The sequence below is a fragment of the Pteropus medius genome, unplaced genomic scaffold, assembly GCF_902729225.1.
Source record: "Pteropus medius unplaced genomic scaffold, Ma_sr-lr_union100, whole genome shotgun sequence".
Lineage (NCBI taxonomy): Eukaryota > Metazoa > Chordata > Mammalia > Chiroptera > Pteropodidae > Pteropus > Pteropus medius.
Window position 1 is genome coordinate 13,882,973 of NW_024340699.1, and position 18,654 is coordinate 13,901,626.

The window sequence follows — 18,654 nt, forward strand, 5'->3', positions numbered from 1 at the left end:
TTTGCAAAAGGAGGGGAGAGGGGGTGAAAAAATGCTGCACTGTGCGGCGAGGCCGGTGAGTGAGCGGCGCAGGACCAATCAGCGCTCGCCGTTTCGAAAGTTGCCTTTTATGGCTCGAGCGGCCACAGCGCTGTCCTATAAAACCCGGCGGCGCGACGCGCATCCACTGCCGAGACCGCGTCCAGCCGCCAACACAGGCCTCTCGCCTTCGCTGCTCCGCCGCCAGTCTACACCGTCTGCAGGTAAGGCCGCGGGCCAGCCGGCCGTGCTGATCCGCGCCGGGCCCCTGCCTTCCCCGGGCAGGCGGCGCCCCTCGCCCCAGCCCCATGGACAGCACCCAGAAACGGGGAGTGGGGCTTGTGCGCTCCCCGCTCGGGGCCGGGCTGCACTCGGTGCCCGGCAGCACTCGGGGCGTTCTCCTAGGGTGGCGGCCGCGGGTTTTCGTCGGAGCGGGCAGCTAGCTCAGCTGGGGCGTATGGGTGGGCGCGGCAGGGGCCGCCAGGCGGGTGGGGGGCTGGGGACACTACTGCGCGTGCGTTTGCGCGTGCGCGTTGGGGCCGGGCGCCGTGGCGCGAGGGCGCATGCGCACACCATGCCGCGCCGCCGGCTCCCGTGGGTGTGGCCTCCGCGCGCCCGGACGACCGGCGCTTTTTGAACGGGGCCGGGGCGGGGCCAGCGGCCGTGGGGAGGGGCCGGTGCTTGGCTTCCTGCCGCGCGCCGCGGGGCCGCCTCTAACCAGCGTTTACCTTTTATGGTAATAACGCAGCCGGCTGGGCTTCCTTTGTCCCCAATCTGAGCGCGCGCCGGCGCCCCCTGGCGGCCAGAAGGCTCGCCGTGCCGGAAGTGGGCAGGGCGGGGGCGGCCCCACTCGACCCCGGCTCATGGCCCAGCTCTCCCCGCAGCTCACCATGGATGACGATATCGCCGCTCTCGTGGTCGACAACGGCTCCGGCATGTGCAAGGCCGGCTTCGCGGGCGACGATGCCCCCCGAGCCGTCTTTCCCTCCATCGTGGGGCGTCCCCGGCACCAGGTAGGGCGCCAGCCTCGGTTCTGACTTGGTGGGTGGAGCCACCCCTTGGAGCAGGCAGAGGACGAGGCCCGGCTCCTCTACAACGGCAGCCTGTGGTGTTTTGGGTGGGGTTCGGTGGGGCCGTGCCCATGCTGAGGCCGCCTTGCTCCTCCCTCCGCAGGGCGTGATGGTGGGCATGGGCCAGAAGGATTCCTACGTGGGCGACGAGGCCCAGAGCAAGAGAGGCATCCTGACCCTGAAGTACCCCATCGAGCACGGCATCGTCACCAACTGGGATGACATGGAGAAGATCTGGCACCACACCTTCTACAACGAGCTGCGTGTGGCCCCCGAGGAGCACCCTGTGCTGCTGACCGAGGCCCCCCTGAACCCCAAGGCCAACCGTGAGAAGATGACTCAGGTCAGTGGCCCGCTGTCCTTCCCTGGGAGGCCACCCCATCCTTTCCGGCCCTTCTGTGCCACACCCTTTCTCATTTGTTCTTTCTTCTGCTATTCTCCTAGGACTTTCTTCTCTGACCTGAGTCTCCTTTGGAACTCTGCAGGTTCTATTTGCTTTTTCCCAGAAAGATGGAATCTTTCTCGTGTTTGCCTTTCTGACTAGGTGTTTAGAGTATAAAGTGCTGTGGGTGTAGGTACTAACACTGGCTTGTGTGACAAAGCCAATGAGGCTGATGATGTAAAGTGGCCTTGGAGTGTGTATTCAGTAGGTGCACAATAGGTCTGAAGTGAACCCCCGTCCCGGGGTCCCCAGCACACTTAGCCGTGTTCCTTGCACTCTCTGCATGTCCCCAGTCTGGCCTGCCTGCCCCTGGTGGCTTCCTGCGTGTGACATGGCCTATCTCTCCCTACAGATTATGTTCGAGACCTTCAACACCCCAGCGATGTACGTGGCCATCCAGGCCGTGCTGTCCCTGTACGCCTCTGGCCGTACCACTGGCATCGTGATGGACTCCGGTGATGGAGTCACCCACACTGTGCCCATCTACGAGGGGTACGCCCTCCCCCACGCCATCCTGCGTCTGGACCTGGCTGGCCGGGACCTGACGGACTACCTCATGAAGATCCTCACAGAGCGTGGCTACAGCTTCACCACCACGGCTGAGCGGGAGATCGTGCGTGACATCAAGGAGAAGCTGTGCTACGTCGCCCTGGACTTCGAGCAGGAGATGGCCACTGCGGCCTCTAGCTCCTCCCTGGAGAAGAGCTATGAGCTGCCCGACGGCCAGGTCATCACTATTGGCAACGAGCGCTTCCGCTGCCCCGAGGCCCTCTTCCAACCCTCCTTCCTGGGTGAGTAAGGTCCCCTCTCTCATGCCTCACACAAGGGTCACCTTTGTGGCCACCCTGGAAGCTAAGTCTGGCTGCTCTTCTCCTCAGGCATGGAATCCTGTGGCATCCATGAAACTACCTTCAACTCCATCATGAAGTGCGATGTTGACATCCGCAAGGACCTCTACGCCAACACGGTGCTGTCTGGTGGGACCACCATGTACCCAGGCATTGCTGACAGGATGCAGAAGGAGATCACCGCCCTGGCTCCCAGCACAATGAAGATCAAGGTGAGCGTACCAGTCTGACAGTGGTCTGGTGGCAGGTCCCTTTGTTGTCAAGGCAACCTTTATGGTGTGATGCATAGCCACAGGGCCGTGCCATCCAGGGTCCTTAACACTACCTGTTCTCTTTCCAGATCATTGCGCCCCCTGAGCGCAAGTACTCCGTGTGGATCGGCGGCTCCATCCTGGCCTCGCTGTCCACCTTCCAGCAGATGTGGATCAGCAAGCAGGAGTACGACGAGTCCGGCCCCTCCATCGTCCACCGCAAATGCTTCTAGGCGGACTGTTACTTAGTTGGTTATACCCTTTCTTGACAAAACCTAACTTGCGCAGAAAACGAGATGAGATTGGCATGGCTTTATTTGTTTCTTTTTTTTTTTTTTTAATTTTTTTTTTTTGGCGCTTGACTCAGGATTTAAAAACTGGAACGGTGAAGGTGACAGCAGTCGGTTGGAGCGAGCATCCCCAAAGTCTACAGTGTGGCCGAGGACTTTGATTGTACATTGTTCTTTTTTTTAATAGTCATTCCAAATATCGTGAGATGCATTGTTACAGGAAGTCCCTTGCCTGCCCAAAAGCTGCCCCACTTCTCCCTAAGGGCCAGTCCTCGCCCGAGTCCACACAGGGGAGGGTGATAGCATTGCTTTTGTGTAAATTATGTAATCCAAATTTTTTTAATCTTCGCCTTAATACTTGTTTTTTTTGTTTTGTTTTATTTTGAATGGTCAGCCATCATGGCCCCCTTTTCGTCCCACAACTTGAGATGTATGAAGGCTTTTGGTCTCCCGGGGAGGTGGTCGAGGTGTGGAGGCAGCCAGGGCTTACCTGTACACTGAAACTTGAGACCAGTTCAATAAAGTGCACACCTTAAAGAAATGTGTTTTCGTGGTGTGGTTGGGTTTTGGGCAGTGGTACAGCTGGGAGAAGGGTGGGGCAGGCCAGGCCAGCCCGATCTTCTGGGGGGATTGAGGTGTTCTAATGACATTGAACAGTCTTGGATGGCTGGCGGGCTTGTGTGAGGAGTTAAGGATCCTGGCCTCCAGACCTTATTTTTAAAAGATTTCTCTGGTCTGGTTTTTCTACCTGTCCCCCAAATAACCTTTTTCTCACTGGGTTCTGAGGTCCAGCTGCTTCAAGAGTGGGGAGTGGGGCTATATAGATGTTGGGGAATGAGGTGTTGAGGAACAGTACCTCGGGGTGGGGTGGTTGACCGTGTGAGTGGGGGCTTCCTGGGAGAGGGTCTCTTTCTGATCTTAGTATCTTCTTGGAATGGGGTGCCACAGTAGTTATTGGCTCCTAGGCTACCCTCACAGGCCTGGGGCTCAGGCTGAGGACAGGGCCACCACCCTCACCTGCCAGCTCACCTGGAGTGACAGTACCTGCACAGCCAAAGGGGGGACTTTCCCCGGGGTTTGCAGGCTGGCACCCTGCGTCCAAGGCTGGGGGCAGGTCAAGGGGATGTTTGGCAGAGGGGGCTCTAGTTGGCTCTGGGGGAGTCTGGGTTCTGCCTTGTAACGAGTGTGGGTACCTTTCTGCGCACCCTCAAGTGCAGGCCTGGCCTAAGTCTGCAGGGGAAGCAGCCACACAGGGCTGAAGGTCAGCATCTGACTTCGGAAAGTTTATTAGAAAAGGGATAGGTAACACTCCACAGTGTGGTCTCAGGCAGAGTGAGAGGGACAGTGAGACAATAGACATAGAAAGGCAGGAAGAGAGAGAGGCAGCGTCTGACTTGGGCAGGGCTCTGAGTCAAATGCCTCCAAGAAGAAAGCCAAGCCTGGCCTACCTCCCATCTGCCAGCAGCTGCCGACACCAGCAGAGAATGTAGGGAATGATGCCCCCCCCGCCCCGCCCCATTTCTCCAGAGGGAATGAGAGGCACAGAAATGATTCCTAAATCAATCCAGATTTGAGCCCCTCTCCCCAACCCCCCAGCTCCCTCCAGCGCTCTACTGCGCCCTCCAGTGTCATTTTATAGAGAAGGAGCGGAGATTTACCCACTCGGAGCTGTGGCTGACTCCAGTTCTGGAGATTCGAGTCATTTTACTATTAGTGAAGGTGATTATCTTCGTCCGTGGGAAGGAGACTGTTCTGGGACCTTGTGGTGGCTTCCAAAACCAAACAGGAGCCTGCGGTCTCCTAGTTCACAGGGTCAGGTGTTCCTACTTCAGTACCTAAAATGCCGCAGCAGGTACACAGCGAGTGCTCCAGAATCCATCCTGTTCCTGCGGGTATCCTGGGCTGCAGCTGCAGGCCCAGAGGTGGTGGGAACACGGAGCACTCAGGACAACTTCTGTGGCTCTGTCTCCCAACCCTGCGAAGTCTTAGAAGCCCAAGAAGCAGAGTCTGTGGAAGGAAGCCCCTCCTGAGCCAGTTCCAGCTCTTTTGGGCCAATTCAGGGGTGGTGGTGTGCCCTGGGCTCTGAGCTCCAAGTAAGTTTCCATCTTGGGCCACTTATTCATTCCATGGACATTTTTTCCGTGACAGCCCACTGTCGGCTGGGCCTGAGGCTACTGAGATGGCCTGGGCATACACTCTGCCGTGAAAGAGCTGTCAGTCTGGGAAGAAAGACCCTTCCTCCAATCGCTATTTGTGCCAGACATGGTGCCAAGGATGGGGGTGCAGTTAAGAGACCAGGTGTGTTTCCTGCCTTTGTGAGGTGTCCAGTTTAACCAGGAGAGACAATAAATATGTAGGCAAACAAATGAATGTATAATTACTAGTTGTGCTCATGAAGGGTGTGGCAGCTGTGTGTGAGAAAGACAGGATCATGGTGATGAAGATGGTCACCATGGTGATGGTGTCATGGGCGTAGACACATCAAAACTCATCAGATTGTACCTCAATAAAGTGGAAAAAAAAAGAAATACAGGTAAAAAAGAAAAAGCAATTGTAATTTTGCCTTTTTTGAACAACGGAAAGGTAATAAAGGGTCATAAACTTGGATGACTGGTGGGTAGGGAGCCATCACTCTCCTCTGAAGGCTTCCTGTGGGAAGGATGTCTGAGCTGGCCCAGGAGGCCAGACACAGTTACCTGGCCAGGTGGATGTGTAGGCACGGGTATCTCAGACAGAGGCCTGGATTGACTGGGGACAGAGGCCCAGAGACTGGAGACACAACCCTCGGGGAAGAACGGGAGGGTGGTTGGGGCCCGATGTCCCGGAAGTCAAGTCACTGTCCACGTGCACACCTAAATAATGGGAATGTCAGTGACAACTGGAGGGCTGGTTGTGAGCAGGTGCTCCATCAAGCTTTTCCTTTGAAAAGCTCCAGAAGTGCAGGGAAGACACACATCTGACTTTGAGAGTCCTTGAGGCCCTGCTCCTTCCCTCCCAGGCCTGCAGCTGGGCTGACTCTCTGACGCCTGGCTTAGAGCAAAGGCCCAACCTTCTAAGGCAGGCTAAGCGAGAGGACGCCACACAGCCTCCATCTTCTCAGCACACACTTACCGTTAGAAAAATGAGGTCAGCGAGGACAGCTGGCTGGCCCCAGGATATGCACCTCAGAAGTGAGAAGGCTGGACTTTAACCCTAAAACCTACAAAGTCCCATCACTGCCTGCTTCATGGCCTCCGAGGACAGAGCGACAGGCCAGACAACCAAGGCTCACATCGCCACGACCGTTTCCACTTTATAGACATGGGGACTCTCCTCCTATCCCCTTTGCACCTTCCCCTGCTGTGGGATGAGAGCGACCCCCGGGGGCAGCTCTGACAACCTGAGGTGCACCTTTTTAATGAGCCGAGACCTTCTCGCGGGAACGCCCCTCCTCTGCAGAGCAGCCGTGCCCGGGCAAACTGCACTCCAACAAGCCCCTCCGAGGACGGCCCTGGCTAGTGCCGGAGCTTGGAACCCGGGTTCCCTCCCTTCGTCCTGACACCTCCTTGGGACCTGGCGGTGAGGACGCAGGGAGGCTGCCCGCGGTCCCACTGATGAGGGGCAGTCCTCTTCCATGTGAGGAAACTGAGGCTCGGCGGGTAAGACAGCTCGGAGGTGTCAGGATTTGAACACATGTTCTGGCCTGCAATTACCCAAGGGACACAGGGGCTGCAATCATTCAGAGACCCCTGCCAGGGGCTGGTACCTTTCTTCACTCACTCATTCATCAGTCTGCTTGTATTTGGAGCAGCCACACAGTGCTGGGGGCTGGGGGAACGGCAGTAACATGAAGACATTGTCCCTGTCTTCATGGAGCTTCGCTTTTGCGGCACCGTCCAATGGGGGCCCACCAGCCATATGCGGCTATTTAAATTTAAATGTATTAAAATCAGGAGATGCGGTCAGAGAGCAGGGGCCCTGTGGGTCCTCGCGGGCTCACCCGCGCCTCAGCGGGGCCTCGTCGGCAGCGCCGCACCCAACATGGCGGCCGCGCAGGGCGAGAGGAAGTGCGTCGCCGAGGGCGCCGGAAGTTAGGGGAGGCCCCGCCCCCTGCCGGGGTCTCTGTGGAACCGAGGACGCGCCGGCTTTGAGCATCCCTGGCCGGCTGGGCGGGAGACCCTGGGGCTGCGGCTCCGGCAGCCGCGGCTCGGCCCGCCGTGGACATGGCCAGCTCCGGAGAGGTACGGCCGGCGCCTCTCTCCGCTGTCCTCCCTGCCCGGCGGCTTCGGCCCCGCTCGGTCTTTCTCATCCCGACTCCGGTCCCCCTGCGTCCTTTTTATCCCGGCCCCCCTATCCCGCTCCGTCCTTCCTGTCCCGACCCCGGTGTGCTTGGTCCTCTTCACCCCGACCCTGGCGTCGGCCGGCCTTGGTCCTTCCTGTCCCGACCTTGGCCTTGGCCTCGGCCTGTCCCTTTCATCCCGCCCCTGCCCCATCCCGCCCCCCAGGCCTTCGCCCTGATCTCCGAAGGCACGAGCTCTCTCCGGGTTCGGTTTTCCATGCCTTTCCCAGCCCCGCAGTCCTAGTCGCCCCAAGTCTGACCCGCCTCTCCGCTCCCACAGTTTCCAGGCTCTGTAGGCCTCCCAGGCACTTGTCCCGTGCCCCTGTGCCTCTGAGACGGTCCCCCTCCGTGACCGCTTCGCACCCCAGCCTCTATCTCTGAATGCTCAGTTCAAGTCCAGCCCATTTTTCTCTGAGCCTGCTCGTGTGACTTGGGGGTTAGTGGAGGAAAAGCCATTTCACCAGGGGAACCTAGGATTTACCCTGGAATTTCTTCCCCAACACGCCACAAATCGGGGTCCGATGGAGAATCCCACCGATCCCTTGTGAAGTAGTGCAGAGTATTTTCTCTGCAGACCAGGGTGTGGGGAATCTGGACTCTGACTAGTGTCTTGCCTTTTGTTGCTTTCCACCTTCCTTTATGTGTAACTGTGTTTATATCTGTCATCCAGGACTCAGCATACTTCCTGTCCTAGGGGACTGCCTGTGGCTGGGGAACAGAAGTGGTTGGGATGCGGGTATGTGGAAGGTGGCTGGGGGCTGCTGACAGTTCCTCTTCATTTGAAGTGAATTTGGCTCAGAAGTGCCTGTGGCTCCTTGATTGAAGCGGCGGGTCCCACCTGCAGATTGGTGGTAGGATTGAAGGACCAGAAAGCCACAGCTGCTTGAGAAAGAGTTCTGGGGTAGCCCGGAGCTGTAGCAGGTTCCTGGTTAGTTGTGTGTACTTGGGGTGGAGATGGGGGGTTCTGGTCCCTTGCACTTATGGGGTCCTGGCACAAAGCTCCCACCTGTTCCTTGAAGCACATCTTGGGAACCTGGCCAGTAAGGCCTCTTGTCGCATTGTGGGCATCTCTCGGGATGAGAGGAGAGAGGGGAGTCTTGTACCTGGATGTGGAGATCAAGGTCTCTTTTCCTGGGATAGTCTGACTTTTTATTTATTTATGAAGATATAATTTGTATACTATAAATTTCACACTTTTAAAGTGTACATTTCAGTGGTTTTAAAAAATACATTCACGAGGTTGTGTAGCCATTCCTACCGTCTGACTCCAGAATGGGGCCTTCTGATTTTGAAGGTCGTTGCTGGCTTTAAAATGCAGATGTCCGGGAGTCCTCCCAGAGTTTGAGAGGAGCGGGCCTCCACTTTTTTTTTTTCTTTCTTCCCCCACCCGAGGGCTCCGTTTTTCACAGCACTTAAGATGATTCTGAAGCAGGTGCTCCGTTGACTCACCTGGTTCGGTTTCTCTTTCTCTTGAGTATTAAAAAATGATCCCTATTGGAGAGGCGTTTCTGGCCTAGCGCAGAGATGAGCGAGCTGAGAGGATTGAGTGCTGTGTATTAGGGGACATTCCAGAAAACGCCAACTAGAGAAGCAAAGACCTTAAGAGGTAAAGAATGGAACGTAGAAAGAGTGGAGACCTTAACATTATGCGTCCTTTCACGTTGCTCTTGTGAATTCAAAAAAAAAGGTGAAACTGCACACACTCGGCACAGAGTGAGTGTGTACCCACCGCCTGTTTCAGTGCTTGTGAGCACGTGGCCAGTCTCGGCTCCTCCCTGTCTCTCCCATCTCCTTCTGGACTAGAGCACTTCCCACACATCCTACCTGTTCATTTTTGAATCCTGTGACTACTTCGGCTGCCTAACTGACAAACAGATGGTAAACATCTGGAAGGGGATGTGTTTTGGTCAGGTACTAAGGTTTCGATACTTAATTTTGTTTCACTTTTTTAAAAAATGTGAAATGTTACACATTCAGAAAAGTGCACAGAACACAGTTTAGTGAATAACTAAACCGTTTTAAACTCCTTTCCAGTTGTCGTTATCTCGTTCTGGCCTCCTGGTTCCCAGACGTGCCTGATAAAGATCACCTCCCGCACCCCTCACCCCTGAATGGGAATCTCTGGGACACTAGGAAGTGCCTGGCCTGGACCTTTTAGGAAGCCTAGTGGCCCGATTCTCCTGGTGGACGGAAGGGCAGTTTCGGCTCAGCGCTGCCTTAGGCATTGTTTGCCCTCCGACCTTCAGCTACTTACCCAGTTTTTTAAAGCTGGAACACAGGTCTGCCTCAGTTTCCCCAATGGCTGAGACTACATTGTCCAGAGAGGCAGAGGGAAGCAGGTAGAAGTGTATTTGGGTGTGTGCGGAGGTGGGCATGCCCCGGGCCTCATTTCTACATGACAAACGACACTCGGAGGGCATTTCTGTTGGTTATTGCCTCCCCGGAGCTGCCGCCTCTCCTGGAGGCATGGTGCTCTGACTCACGCGACGGATGCGTGCCTCAGGAAGCCTCCGAGCCAGGGGAAAGACCCAGCTGGCAGACCTGGCAGCCGCCTCCTGGCATCGGCTGTCGGGCCACCAGCGGGCTGCTCCTCCAGGCCCGCCCCAGCGCCAGGGGACATAGCCTGTGGAAAGAGTCATCTGCGGGATGTGCCGAGACTAGACAGAAGGAGCCAGCACTCAATGCCTGGCTTTTTTTTTTTTAAATACCTAATTCTTGTAATTTCTAGATGTTTTTATGGAGATTGGGCATTAGTAGTGTCACTGAAAATTATAGGACTGGGGGTTTTGTGCAGTGTTTTGCCCTGTGTTCCTGTCGCTCTGTGATGACATTCTTTGGTAAATCTGCAGGTCGGGGATCAGGACAGGTAGGCCTCAGGTTCCTCCTGCTTGTCCCCAGGCCCTCTTGGTGCCAGAGCCCTGTTTGTCGAGCCTGCCTGCTGAGGACTGTCCCTGTTTGAGCCTTTCCCTGGAGATGGAGCCCCTAGGTCTGGGCTGGGATCCGGGAATCTGATTGTTAACAGGTGCCTGGGTGATCGGGTCGGGAAATTTTTAAGTAAAGCCACTTACAGCCCGAAACACTGGGCGCAGCATACAGCAAGCCGTGGCACCTGTGGATGTGCCACTGCCGGCCGCCTTCTGCCCTGGTGGACGCTGGGAGTAGTGACACAGCGTCGAGGGCAGGCCAGATGGAAGGGGCAGTGGAGGCGCGCCTGGCCGCTGCCTCTTGCGGAGACGGGAACGTGGGAAATATTCATGGGAGCCCCTTCCTGGCCTGGCCAGGGCTTGACTGGCTGCAGAGACTGTCAGGCCAGAGTAGGGGGTGCCGCAATCAGAGGTCCCAGGAACCCTGCAGTGCCTGCTGCGGGGTGCAGACAGGCTCTTCCTCTCCAGACTTCACTGTTGCCATGGCAGCAGCAGGGCTTGCCAAGCCTCAACGCTTCCATCCACAAAAATACGTTTGGGAAAGAGGCAGGCTGGAGGAGGAGGGGCTGGTAGGCAGAATCGCTGGAAAAGGCAGTAGCGCTAATGCTGCCCGCTCTCCCAGGGGAGGTCAGAGGGTCTCCGCAGTGAGGACGTTTTTCAGGCAGGAGCATCCCTTCGGGAGGTGCTGGGGAGAATCAGGGATTCCTCCCCCACGGGCTCCCCTTAGAGCATCTGAATCCCCTTGGCCTTGACTTGGGGACTTCGTGTCACACTAACCTCGGTCGAGCCCCTCTCTTGATTGTGCACAGCAAGGCGTCGTCCAGGAGGACAGAGGCCCACGTACGGGAGGAAAACTTTTGGCAGCGATCTCCAAAAGCAAAACGAGACGTGGGCGTCTTATCGGAAATACCAGCATGAGTGTCTAACCAGACGTGTGATGAGTGCGGATAAATTGTGCGGTCTCTGTCATTGATTACTAATCGCAAGGTTTAAAGATGTCACTAGTCTAGTTGGTGCTGTTTCTTATTTGTAGAGTTTCTTTCTCAGGGCTTAAGAATACAGCTGACATTTGGGACGAGTCGCAGGGTAGCAGCTTTCACAGACGCAGGACCTTGACCGATGGTCATCAGTTGAGTCTGAAACGTGCCAGGCTTGACCGGAGACACTTAGCAGGAAAAAAAAAATCGCTTTTAAATTTCAAAAAAATTCAAATTTCATTTCGAATCTGTTGCTTTTGAAGAGAGATCTCGGTGCGCAGTTGGAAAAGAGGCTTTCGAAGATTGTCGTGGGTTCTTGCTTGGCAGTTAAGGTTTTCGGTCAAAGCCCCTTCTTTCCCACGGACTGTGGCAAGGGCTCCAGCTGGCTTCTCCCTCTGGCCGGGGAGGCCGGGCGAGGGCTGCCCTTGGGGATCCCATGGAGACTTGGTGCCCCCTTGTTTCAGGACCTGTGCAGCGATGGCGACATGCCCCCCACGGCGGCTGCGGTGCCAAGCGGGGCCCACCTGCTGGACTTCTCCGATGAGATCCTCCTGCACATCCTCAGCCACATCCCCAGCACGGACTTGGTTCTGCACGTCCGACGCACCTGCCGGAAGCTCGCGGAGCTGTGCCTGGACAAGAGCCTCACCCACACCGTGCTGCTGCAGGACTACGAGGTGAGGCGTGGGGCGCTGGGCTGGCGCCATGTGTGGGCGGGAGATGGGGGACAGCCGGATACCCGGCTGCGCACAGGGGCATCGCACAGCCGATGACAGCGGAGGCGGGCGCCCAGAGCCCCGACTGGGACATCCTCCAAGCTGCATCATGGGACAAAAGCTGGGGGCCAAAAAGTGCAGGAAGCGTGCCACCTGGGGGAGGGCGCAGGTATTGGGGACATTGTTCTGGGAGGGCCTGGGCTCAGAGGGAGACCGCTGTCAGGTAGATCCCCAAGAGCGGGATTGCTGTCCCATGGTAGGTGCGGGAACAGTCCTGTAACGTTAAATCGGCGCTCTGGTGGCGCAGAGGGAGGCGCCGTCGACGCCCACAGCCGCGCATGCGGCTTCCAGTTGCTCTACATCCTCGTGGGCCTTGGTGATGTCAGTCTTTGAAGTTTCAGCCGTTCCCACGGATGGGACGTGGTGTCTCATTGCGTCTCCCTGAGGAAGGTTGCCGTCGGTTACATTTTCATCAAGGGCATGGGCCATTTGCACATCTTTTCAGAAGTGACTGTTCAAGGCTTGCGCCCATTTATTACTTTTCTCTTTCTTGTCGAGTGACAGGAGTCCTGTGTATATTCTGCATGGCAGTCCTTTGTCAGATATGCACGTGAATGTTGTCTCTCGTTTGGCTTGAAGAGCGTAAGTTTTTAATTTTAGTGAAGTCCAATTTATTGAATTTTTGGGTTCATGCTTTTTGTGAATTGTTGAAGAATTCTTTGTGAAACCTGAGGTCATGAGGTTTTCTCCTATTTCGTTTCTTTTTTAAAAAAACATTGTATTAGTTTCAGGTGTACAGCATAATGGTTTATATTCGTATACATTGCAAATATATATAATGATCACCAAAATCCATCATCTTACATAGTTACAAAAACTTTTTTCTCGTGATGAGAACTTTTAAGATCTCTCTTAGCAACGTTCAAATATGCAATATAGTATTATTACCTGTAGTTGTCGTGATGTCCATGACATCCCCGTGGCTTATTCATTTTATAACTGGAAGTTTGTACCTTTTGACCTCTGGTAACCACCAATCTGTTCTCTGTATCTATGAGCTTGTTTGTTTTTTTAACTCCCCCTGTAAGTGAGAGCGTACGGAATTTGTGTTTCTCTGACTTATTTCACTCAGCATAATTCCCTTGGGGTCCATCCACATTGCCACACATGGCAAGATTTCATTCTTTTTCGTTGCTGAATAATATTCCACCGTGTGTGTGTCACATTTTTCTTTATCCATTGATCGATTGGTACCCACTTAGGTTGGTTCCATATCTTGGCCATTTTCAGTAATGCTGCAGTGAACCTGGGGGTGCAGATACCTTTTCAAATCAGTGTTTTCATTTTCTTTGGATAAATACCCAGAAGTGGGATTGCCGGATCATACGGTAGCTTTATTTTTAATTTTCGAGGAAAGTCCGTACTGTTTTTCAGAGCGACTGCACCAGTTTACATTCCCACCGGCAGTTCGTAAGGGTTCTCTTCTCCATATCGTCACCATCACTGGTTTTCTTGTCTTTTTGATAATAGACATTCTAACAGGCGTGGGGTGGTATCGCATCGTGCTTTTGATTCGCATTTCCCTGGTGATTAGTGATGTCGAGCATCTTTCCATGTACCTGTTGGCCATCTGCATGTCTTCTTTGGAAAAAGACTTTTCAAGGCCTCTGCCCATCTTTCAATCGCATTGCTCGTTTTATTTGGGATTGAGTTGTATGAGTTCTTTATGTGTTTTGGATTTTAACCCTTATCGTATATATGATTCGTAAGTATTTCCTTTTCGTTTTGTCGATGATGTCTTCTGCTGTGCAGAAGCTTTTTATGGGCCCAGCACGCGCCGGCAGAAGCTTTTTAGTTAGATGTAGGCCCCCTTGTTTGTTTTTGCTTTTGTTGCTTGTGCTTTAGGTGTCAGATTCAAAAAATCACCGCCAAGGCCGATGTTTTCTTTGAGAAGGGTTATGGTTTCAGGTCTTAGCATTCGAGTCTCTCGTCTGCTTTGAGCTTCGTGTGCGGTCTCAGCGCGGGGTCCCGTCCGTTCTTTCGCGTGTGGCCGCCCAGGTCCCCCAGCTCTCTCCTCTGCCGTCTTACAGTTTTGTAGTAGTTTTAGCTCCTACGGTTACTCTTTCCGTGCGGCGTGAGGTAAGGGTTGAGGATGGCTGTTCTGCTGCTCCAGCGCCATTTTTTGAAAGGTTATTATCCTATATCGTGAATTGCCTTGTCACCTTTGTTGAAAATCAGTTGACAACTGATCTTAAAGATAGAAATAAGCTGAGGATGTGACCTTAACTCATTTACTGGCTCCTAACTGCCGTTACCGCCTTTGGAGCCCGGAGCGGGGACGCTGCAGAGCCCTGCGAGAGCCGCCGTGCGCCTCGCTGGTGGGGAAGAGGGGGGCGAGCTCAGTCCCCGCGCGCCCGGTCAAGCTTCCCTCCCGGCGGGCTCCCGCCTGTGCAGGACGGGGCGGGGCTGTGACACGTCTGCGCCCTTCGCCGTGCCACCTGTGGACGTTTCCCTCAGACAAGGGTCAGATGCCCGAGTGTTACGTACACGGGTGCCCCATGCAGTGTTGTCCCAAGGCCTCGCTGGCAGCAGCCATGGTGTCCAGCTGTCGGCCTCCAGCTGCTGGGCCCCTGACTGGACATTGTGGCTCACCTGAGCAGGCCAGGCCAGGCGTCTGAGGAAAAGTTAATGGTGTGAAAATGCGTGTTAAAAGGAGAGCAAGAGCCGAAGCCGGCTCCCAGGGACCGAGTCCACCATGCGATGAAAAACGCCCCACGCAGCATCAAATTTGCCATCGTAGCCATTTTTAGGTGTGTAATTCCGTAGTGTTAAAAGTGCAGCCATCACATCACTGTTTCCAGCCCTTTGCACCACCCTGGACGGAAGCCCTGGAGCCATCAAGCAGCGATTCCCACCCCTCTCCCCCCCACCCCAAGGAACCTCTGTTCTAGTTCCTGGTTGTGATTTTGCCTATTCTGGATGTTTCATAGAAGTGGAATACTACATCATGTGATCTGTGACCGGCTTCTGTCACTTAGCATGCCCCCAAGGTTCGTCCATGTTGTAGCACGTGACAGAATTTCCCTTCTTTCTGAGGCAGAATAGTACGGACGGACCCCGTTTTGTTCGTTGTTCATCCGTTGACGGACACTGGGCTGCCGCCACCTTTGGCCGTTGTGAACGGGGCTGCTGTGGGCGTGGCTGTCACGTGTCCGCGTGAGTCGGGGCTTTTAGTCCCTCGGGCGTACACCCCGCAGTGCAGCTGCTGGGTCGTCTCAGGGGAGCTCTGCTCAGCGTTTCGAAGCAGCAGACTTCCGCGCCGGCTGCACCGCTTCGCATCCCCAGCGCGCCTGGGGACTCTTGGTCGTTGGCTTAAGGTAAACGTGTGGGGAGGGAGACGAGGCGCCAGCTCTCCCTGAGTGCCCCTCCTTAGCTGGAGGACCGGGTCTCTGCAGGCCCTCACGCTCCCCGCTCGGCTGGGGGATGAAGGTGAGGGACACACCTGCGTGCCTTCAGCCCCGTCCTCCCTCCCCCGCCCTGTCCTACCTTGCAGGCCAGTGAGGACAAGGTGAAGCAGCTTGTGAAGGAGATCGGCCGGGAGATCCAGCAGCTCAACATGGCCGGCTGCTACTGGCTGTCGGGCTCCACCATCGAGCACGTGGCCCGCTGCCGCGGCCTGGTGAAGGTGAACCTCTCGGGCTGCCACCTGACCTCCCTGCGCCTGTCCAAGATGCTGTCGGCCCTGCAGCACCTGCGCTCCCTGGCCATCGACGTGAGCCCCGGCTTCGACGCCAGCCAGCTGAGCGGCGAGTGCAAGGCCACGCTGAGCCGCGTGCGGGAGCTCAAGCAGACGCTGTTCACGCCGTCCTACGGCGTCGTGCCCTGCTGCACCAGCCTCGAGAAGCTGCTGCTGTACTTCGAGATCCTGGACCGCACGCGCGAGGGCGCCATCCTCTCGGGCCAGCTCATGGTGGGCCAGAGCAACGTGCCCCACTACCAGAACCTGCGGGTCTTCTACGCCCGCCTGGCCCCCGGCTACATCAACCAGGAGGTGGTGCGGCTCTACCTGGCCGTGCTCAGCGACCGCACGCCCGAGAACCTGCACGCCTTCCTCATCTCCGTGCCCGGCAGCTTCGCCGAGAGCGGCGCCACCAAGAACCTCCTGGACTCCATGGCCCGCAACGTCGTGCTGGACGCCCTGCAGCTGCCCAAGTCCTGGCTCAACGGCTCGTCCCTGCTGCAGCACCTCAAGTTCAACAACCCCTTTTACTTCAGCTTCAGCCGCTGCACCCTGTCCGGCGGCCACCTCATCCAGCGCGTCATCAACGGCGGCAAGGACCTGCGCAGCCTGGCGAGCCTGAACCTCAGCGGCTGCGTCCACTGCCTGTCCCCGGACTCGCTGCTGCGCAAGGCGGAGGACGATATCGACAGCGGCATCCTGGAGACCCTGGTGGTGGCCTGCGGCGGCCTGCGGCACCTCAACCTCTCCGCCGCCCACCACCACAGCTCCGAGCGCCCGGGCAGGCACCTGTGCCAGCTGCTGGCCCGCCTGCGCCACCTGCGCTCCCTGTCCCTGCCCGTCTGCTCCGTCGCCGACTCGGCGCCCCGTGCCGACCGCGCGCCCGCCCAGCCCGCCATGCACGCCGTGCCCTGCGGCTTTGGCAAGAAGGTCCGCATCGGCGTGCAGACGTACCCCAGCCCCTTCTCGGGGCAGGCGGGCCCCCAGCCCTCCTCCGTGTTCTGGTCTCTGCTGAAGAGCGTGCCCTTCCTGGAGCGCCTCGAGCTCATAGGGTCCAACTTCTCCTCCGCCATGCCGCGCAACGAGCCCGCCATCCGCAACTCCCTCCCCCCGTGCAGCCGGGCGCAGAACGTCGGGGACTCGGAGGTAGCCGCCATCGGCCAGCTGGCCTTCCTGAGGCACCTGACGCTGGCCCAGCTTCCCAGCATCCTGACAGGCTCCGGGCTGGTCAGCATCGGCCTCCAGTGCCAGCAGCTCCAGTCCCTGTCCCTGGCCAACCTGGGCATGATGGGGAAGGTGGTCTACATGTCCGCCCTCTCGGACATGCTGAAGCACTGCAAGCGGCTGAGGGACCTCAGGTGAGGGGGCCCTGGCAGCTCCTCCGTGGCCTCGGCTGGCCCTCTGGGGGCCTGAGGCGGTGGAGAGGGAGCGAGTCGCGTGGCCTTTGACTGGCAGGCGCTTGTGTCCCTGCTGTGTGCCTGCCCAGAGAAGCAGGCGCAGGCCTGCCCTCCAGGAGCCGGAAGTCTTGGGAGGAGGCTTGGCAAGGGGCCGTGAGCTGCGTGACGGGACTCGGAGGTGTGGTGGCTTGGGAAGCTGCAGTCGGCGGCGCCCGGGGAGGCGGTGCAGGAGGCAGTGCTGCCCGAGCTTGCACATCGCCCTCAGCTCTGGAGCCGTTCGGGTGATTGTGCCGTGCGATGCTGTGTACGCAACCGTCAGCCGGCAGACGGAGGGGTCCGATTGCCAGGCATCCCACCTGGACTGGAGGGGCCGGGGTGGGGGAGATAGAAAGGTGGGTTCAGAAGGGGGTTCCGCACACTACTGAGAGGTGACGGCGGTCTGCAGCAGGATGGCAGGGCTGATCCAAGAGTGAGAGGAGGCAGAATCCACCCTGGCTGTTGTTACGGGACACCCGCACGACGTGGCTCGCCCTGAGTCCTGCTGCGGAGGGGGCGGTGTTCTTGGGAGGGCCCCGCATTTAAAGGCTAACTCTTTGTTGTGTTGAGACGTATTTGAAAATCTTGATAGATTTGATCTTAAAGTATTGCATCATTTCCCAGAAATTGCCCAAAGATAGTGCTGGCAGCGGACCTCGGCTCTGCGAGGGTTTCGGGTTGGGGAGGATGTGGCGATGGGGCAGGTCTCTCTGAGAGGCCGTAGCCAGAGGGGCACTGAGACGTGCGCACGCGTGTCATTGTCCCCACGGTGGCTGCACTCACTTTGTGCCTTCGCTGAGGGCCAGAGCCAAGGGCGTCGGGCACTGTCTGGCCTACGCTCATAGCATCCCCACTGACGAGGCAGTGGGGGCTCGAGGGAGGAGGTAAGAGTCACCCCAGTCAGTCTGACTCCAGGGCTTGATACTGGCCCTTGAGCCACGGAAAATGGAGACGAGTGTGTCACATCACAGGAAATGAACCATATGTGAGCTGGAGCCGGCAGAAGGCTTAGCTGCTCGTACCCTGCAGCCTTCCAGAGCTTCTCAGCCAGGCCGCGCGCCACCCTCCCGGCACAGCCCTGGCCTCCTCGATGGCAGAGCAGGTCGCGTGAGCCTCAGCGTTCTCAGCCTGTGTCCTCAGAGCCCCCTCTCTGGGGAGGGTGCGGTTATTCGTGCTGTGCCCTGTGAGTCCCAGTTACACTTGCTTAGGGAACCATAATGTCATTTTCAGAATCTCCTGGTTTAGGCATCTGAGCCAAAGTTATGCAAATCGTGAGCCCCATTTGTTAAACGCTGCGGCCATGTGTGTTGTAGCCGCCGTGGGAGCTTGCTAGGAGGTGATACAAGATGAGACAGCTAAGAGTGTGCAGCGGGCAGAGTTGCCGTTCCCATTCCGGGGCCCTTTGGGACCCTCCTCCTGCTCCAGGTACAGGGGTGCCCAAGTGGGCTGGTGGACCCCTGGCCACTGGCTTCCCGGGGCGCAGCAGGGGTGAGGACTGCGGGCTGGATCTTTGCTTCCTGATTCTGCCTCACGTCCTCCCTGCTCCCCTCTGCCTCGTGGCCCGAGTCACGTCCTCTATGTTGATTGCTCTGGCTTGGGCCCCTGTCCCGCCAGGTTGGGGTGGGGTG

General features: G+C 57.0%; 2 protein-coding genes across 5 annotated transcripts in view; both read left to right on the forward strand.

Moving 5' to 3' along the window:
- Nucleotides 1-85: 85 nt before the first annotated feature.
- Nucleotides 86-2,989, forward strand: ACTB (actin beta). The gene is made up of 6 exons (XM_039878618.1): nt 86-242; nt 903-1,031; nt 1,192-1,431; nt 1,883-2,321; nt 2,409-2,590; nt 2,719-2,989. The coding sequence occupies exons 2-6, from the start codon at nt 909-911 to the stop codon at nt 2,860-2,862; spliced, it is 1,128 nt and encodes a 375-aa protein (XP_039734552.1). The 5' UTR covers nt 86-242; nt 903-908; the 3' UTR covers nt 2,863-2,989.
- Nucleotides 2,990-6,987: 3,998 nt separating this feature from the next.
- FBXL18 (F-box and leucine rich repeat protein 18) overlaps nt 6,988-18,654 on the forward strand; it is a 43,047-nt gene continuing 31,380 nt past the window's right edge. For 3 of the 4 annotated variants that reach the window (XR_005656295.1, XM_039878571.1, XM_039878582.1), the window contains exons 1-3: nt 6,988-7,139; nt 11,603-11,815; nt 15,408-16,951. Coding sequence is in view for 3 of the 4 variants with exons in the window: in XM_039878571.1 (XP_039734505.1) it covers nt 7,122-7,139; nt 11,603-11,815; nt 15,408-16,951 (1,775 nt within the window). In the remaining variant the exon portion in view is untranslated. Of the gene's footprint in view, nt 7,140-8,901; nt 8,907-11,602; nt 11,816-15,407; nt 16,952-18,654 lie in introns of those variants that run through there. The other variant, XM_039878591.1, reaches the window with a different exon arrangement.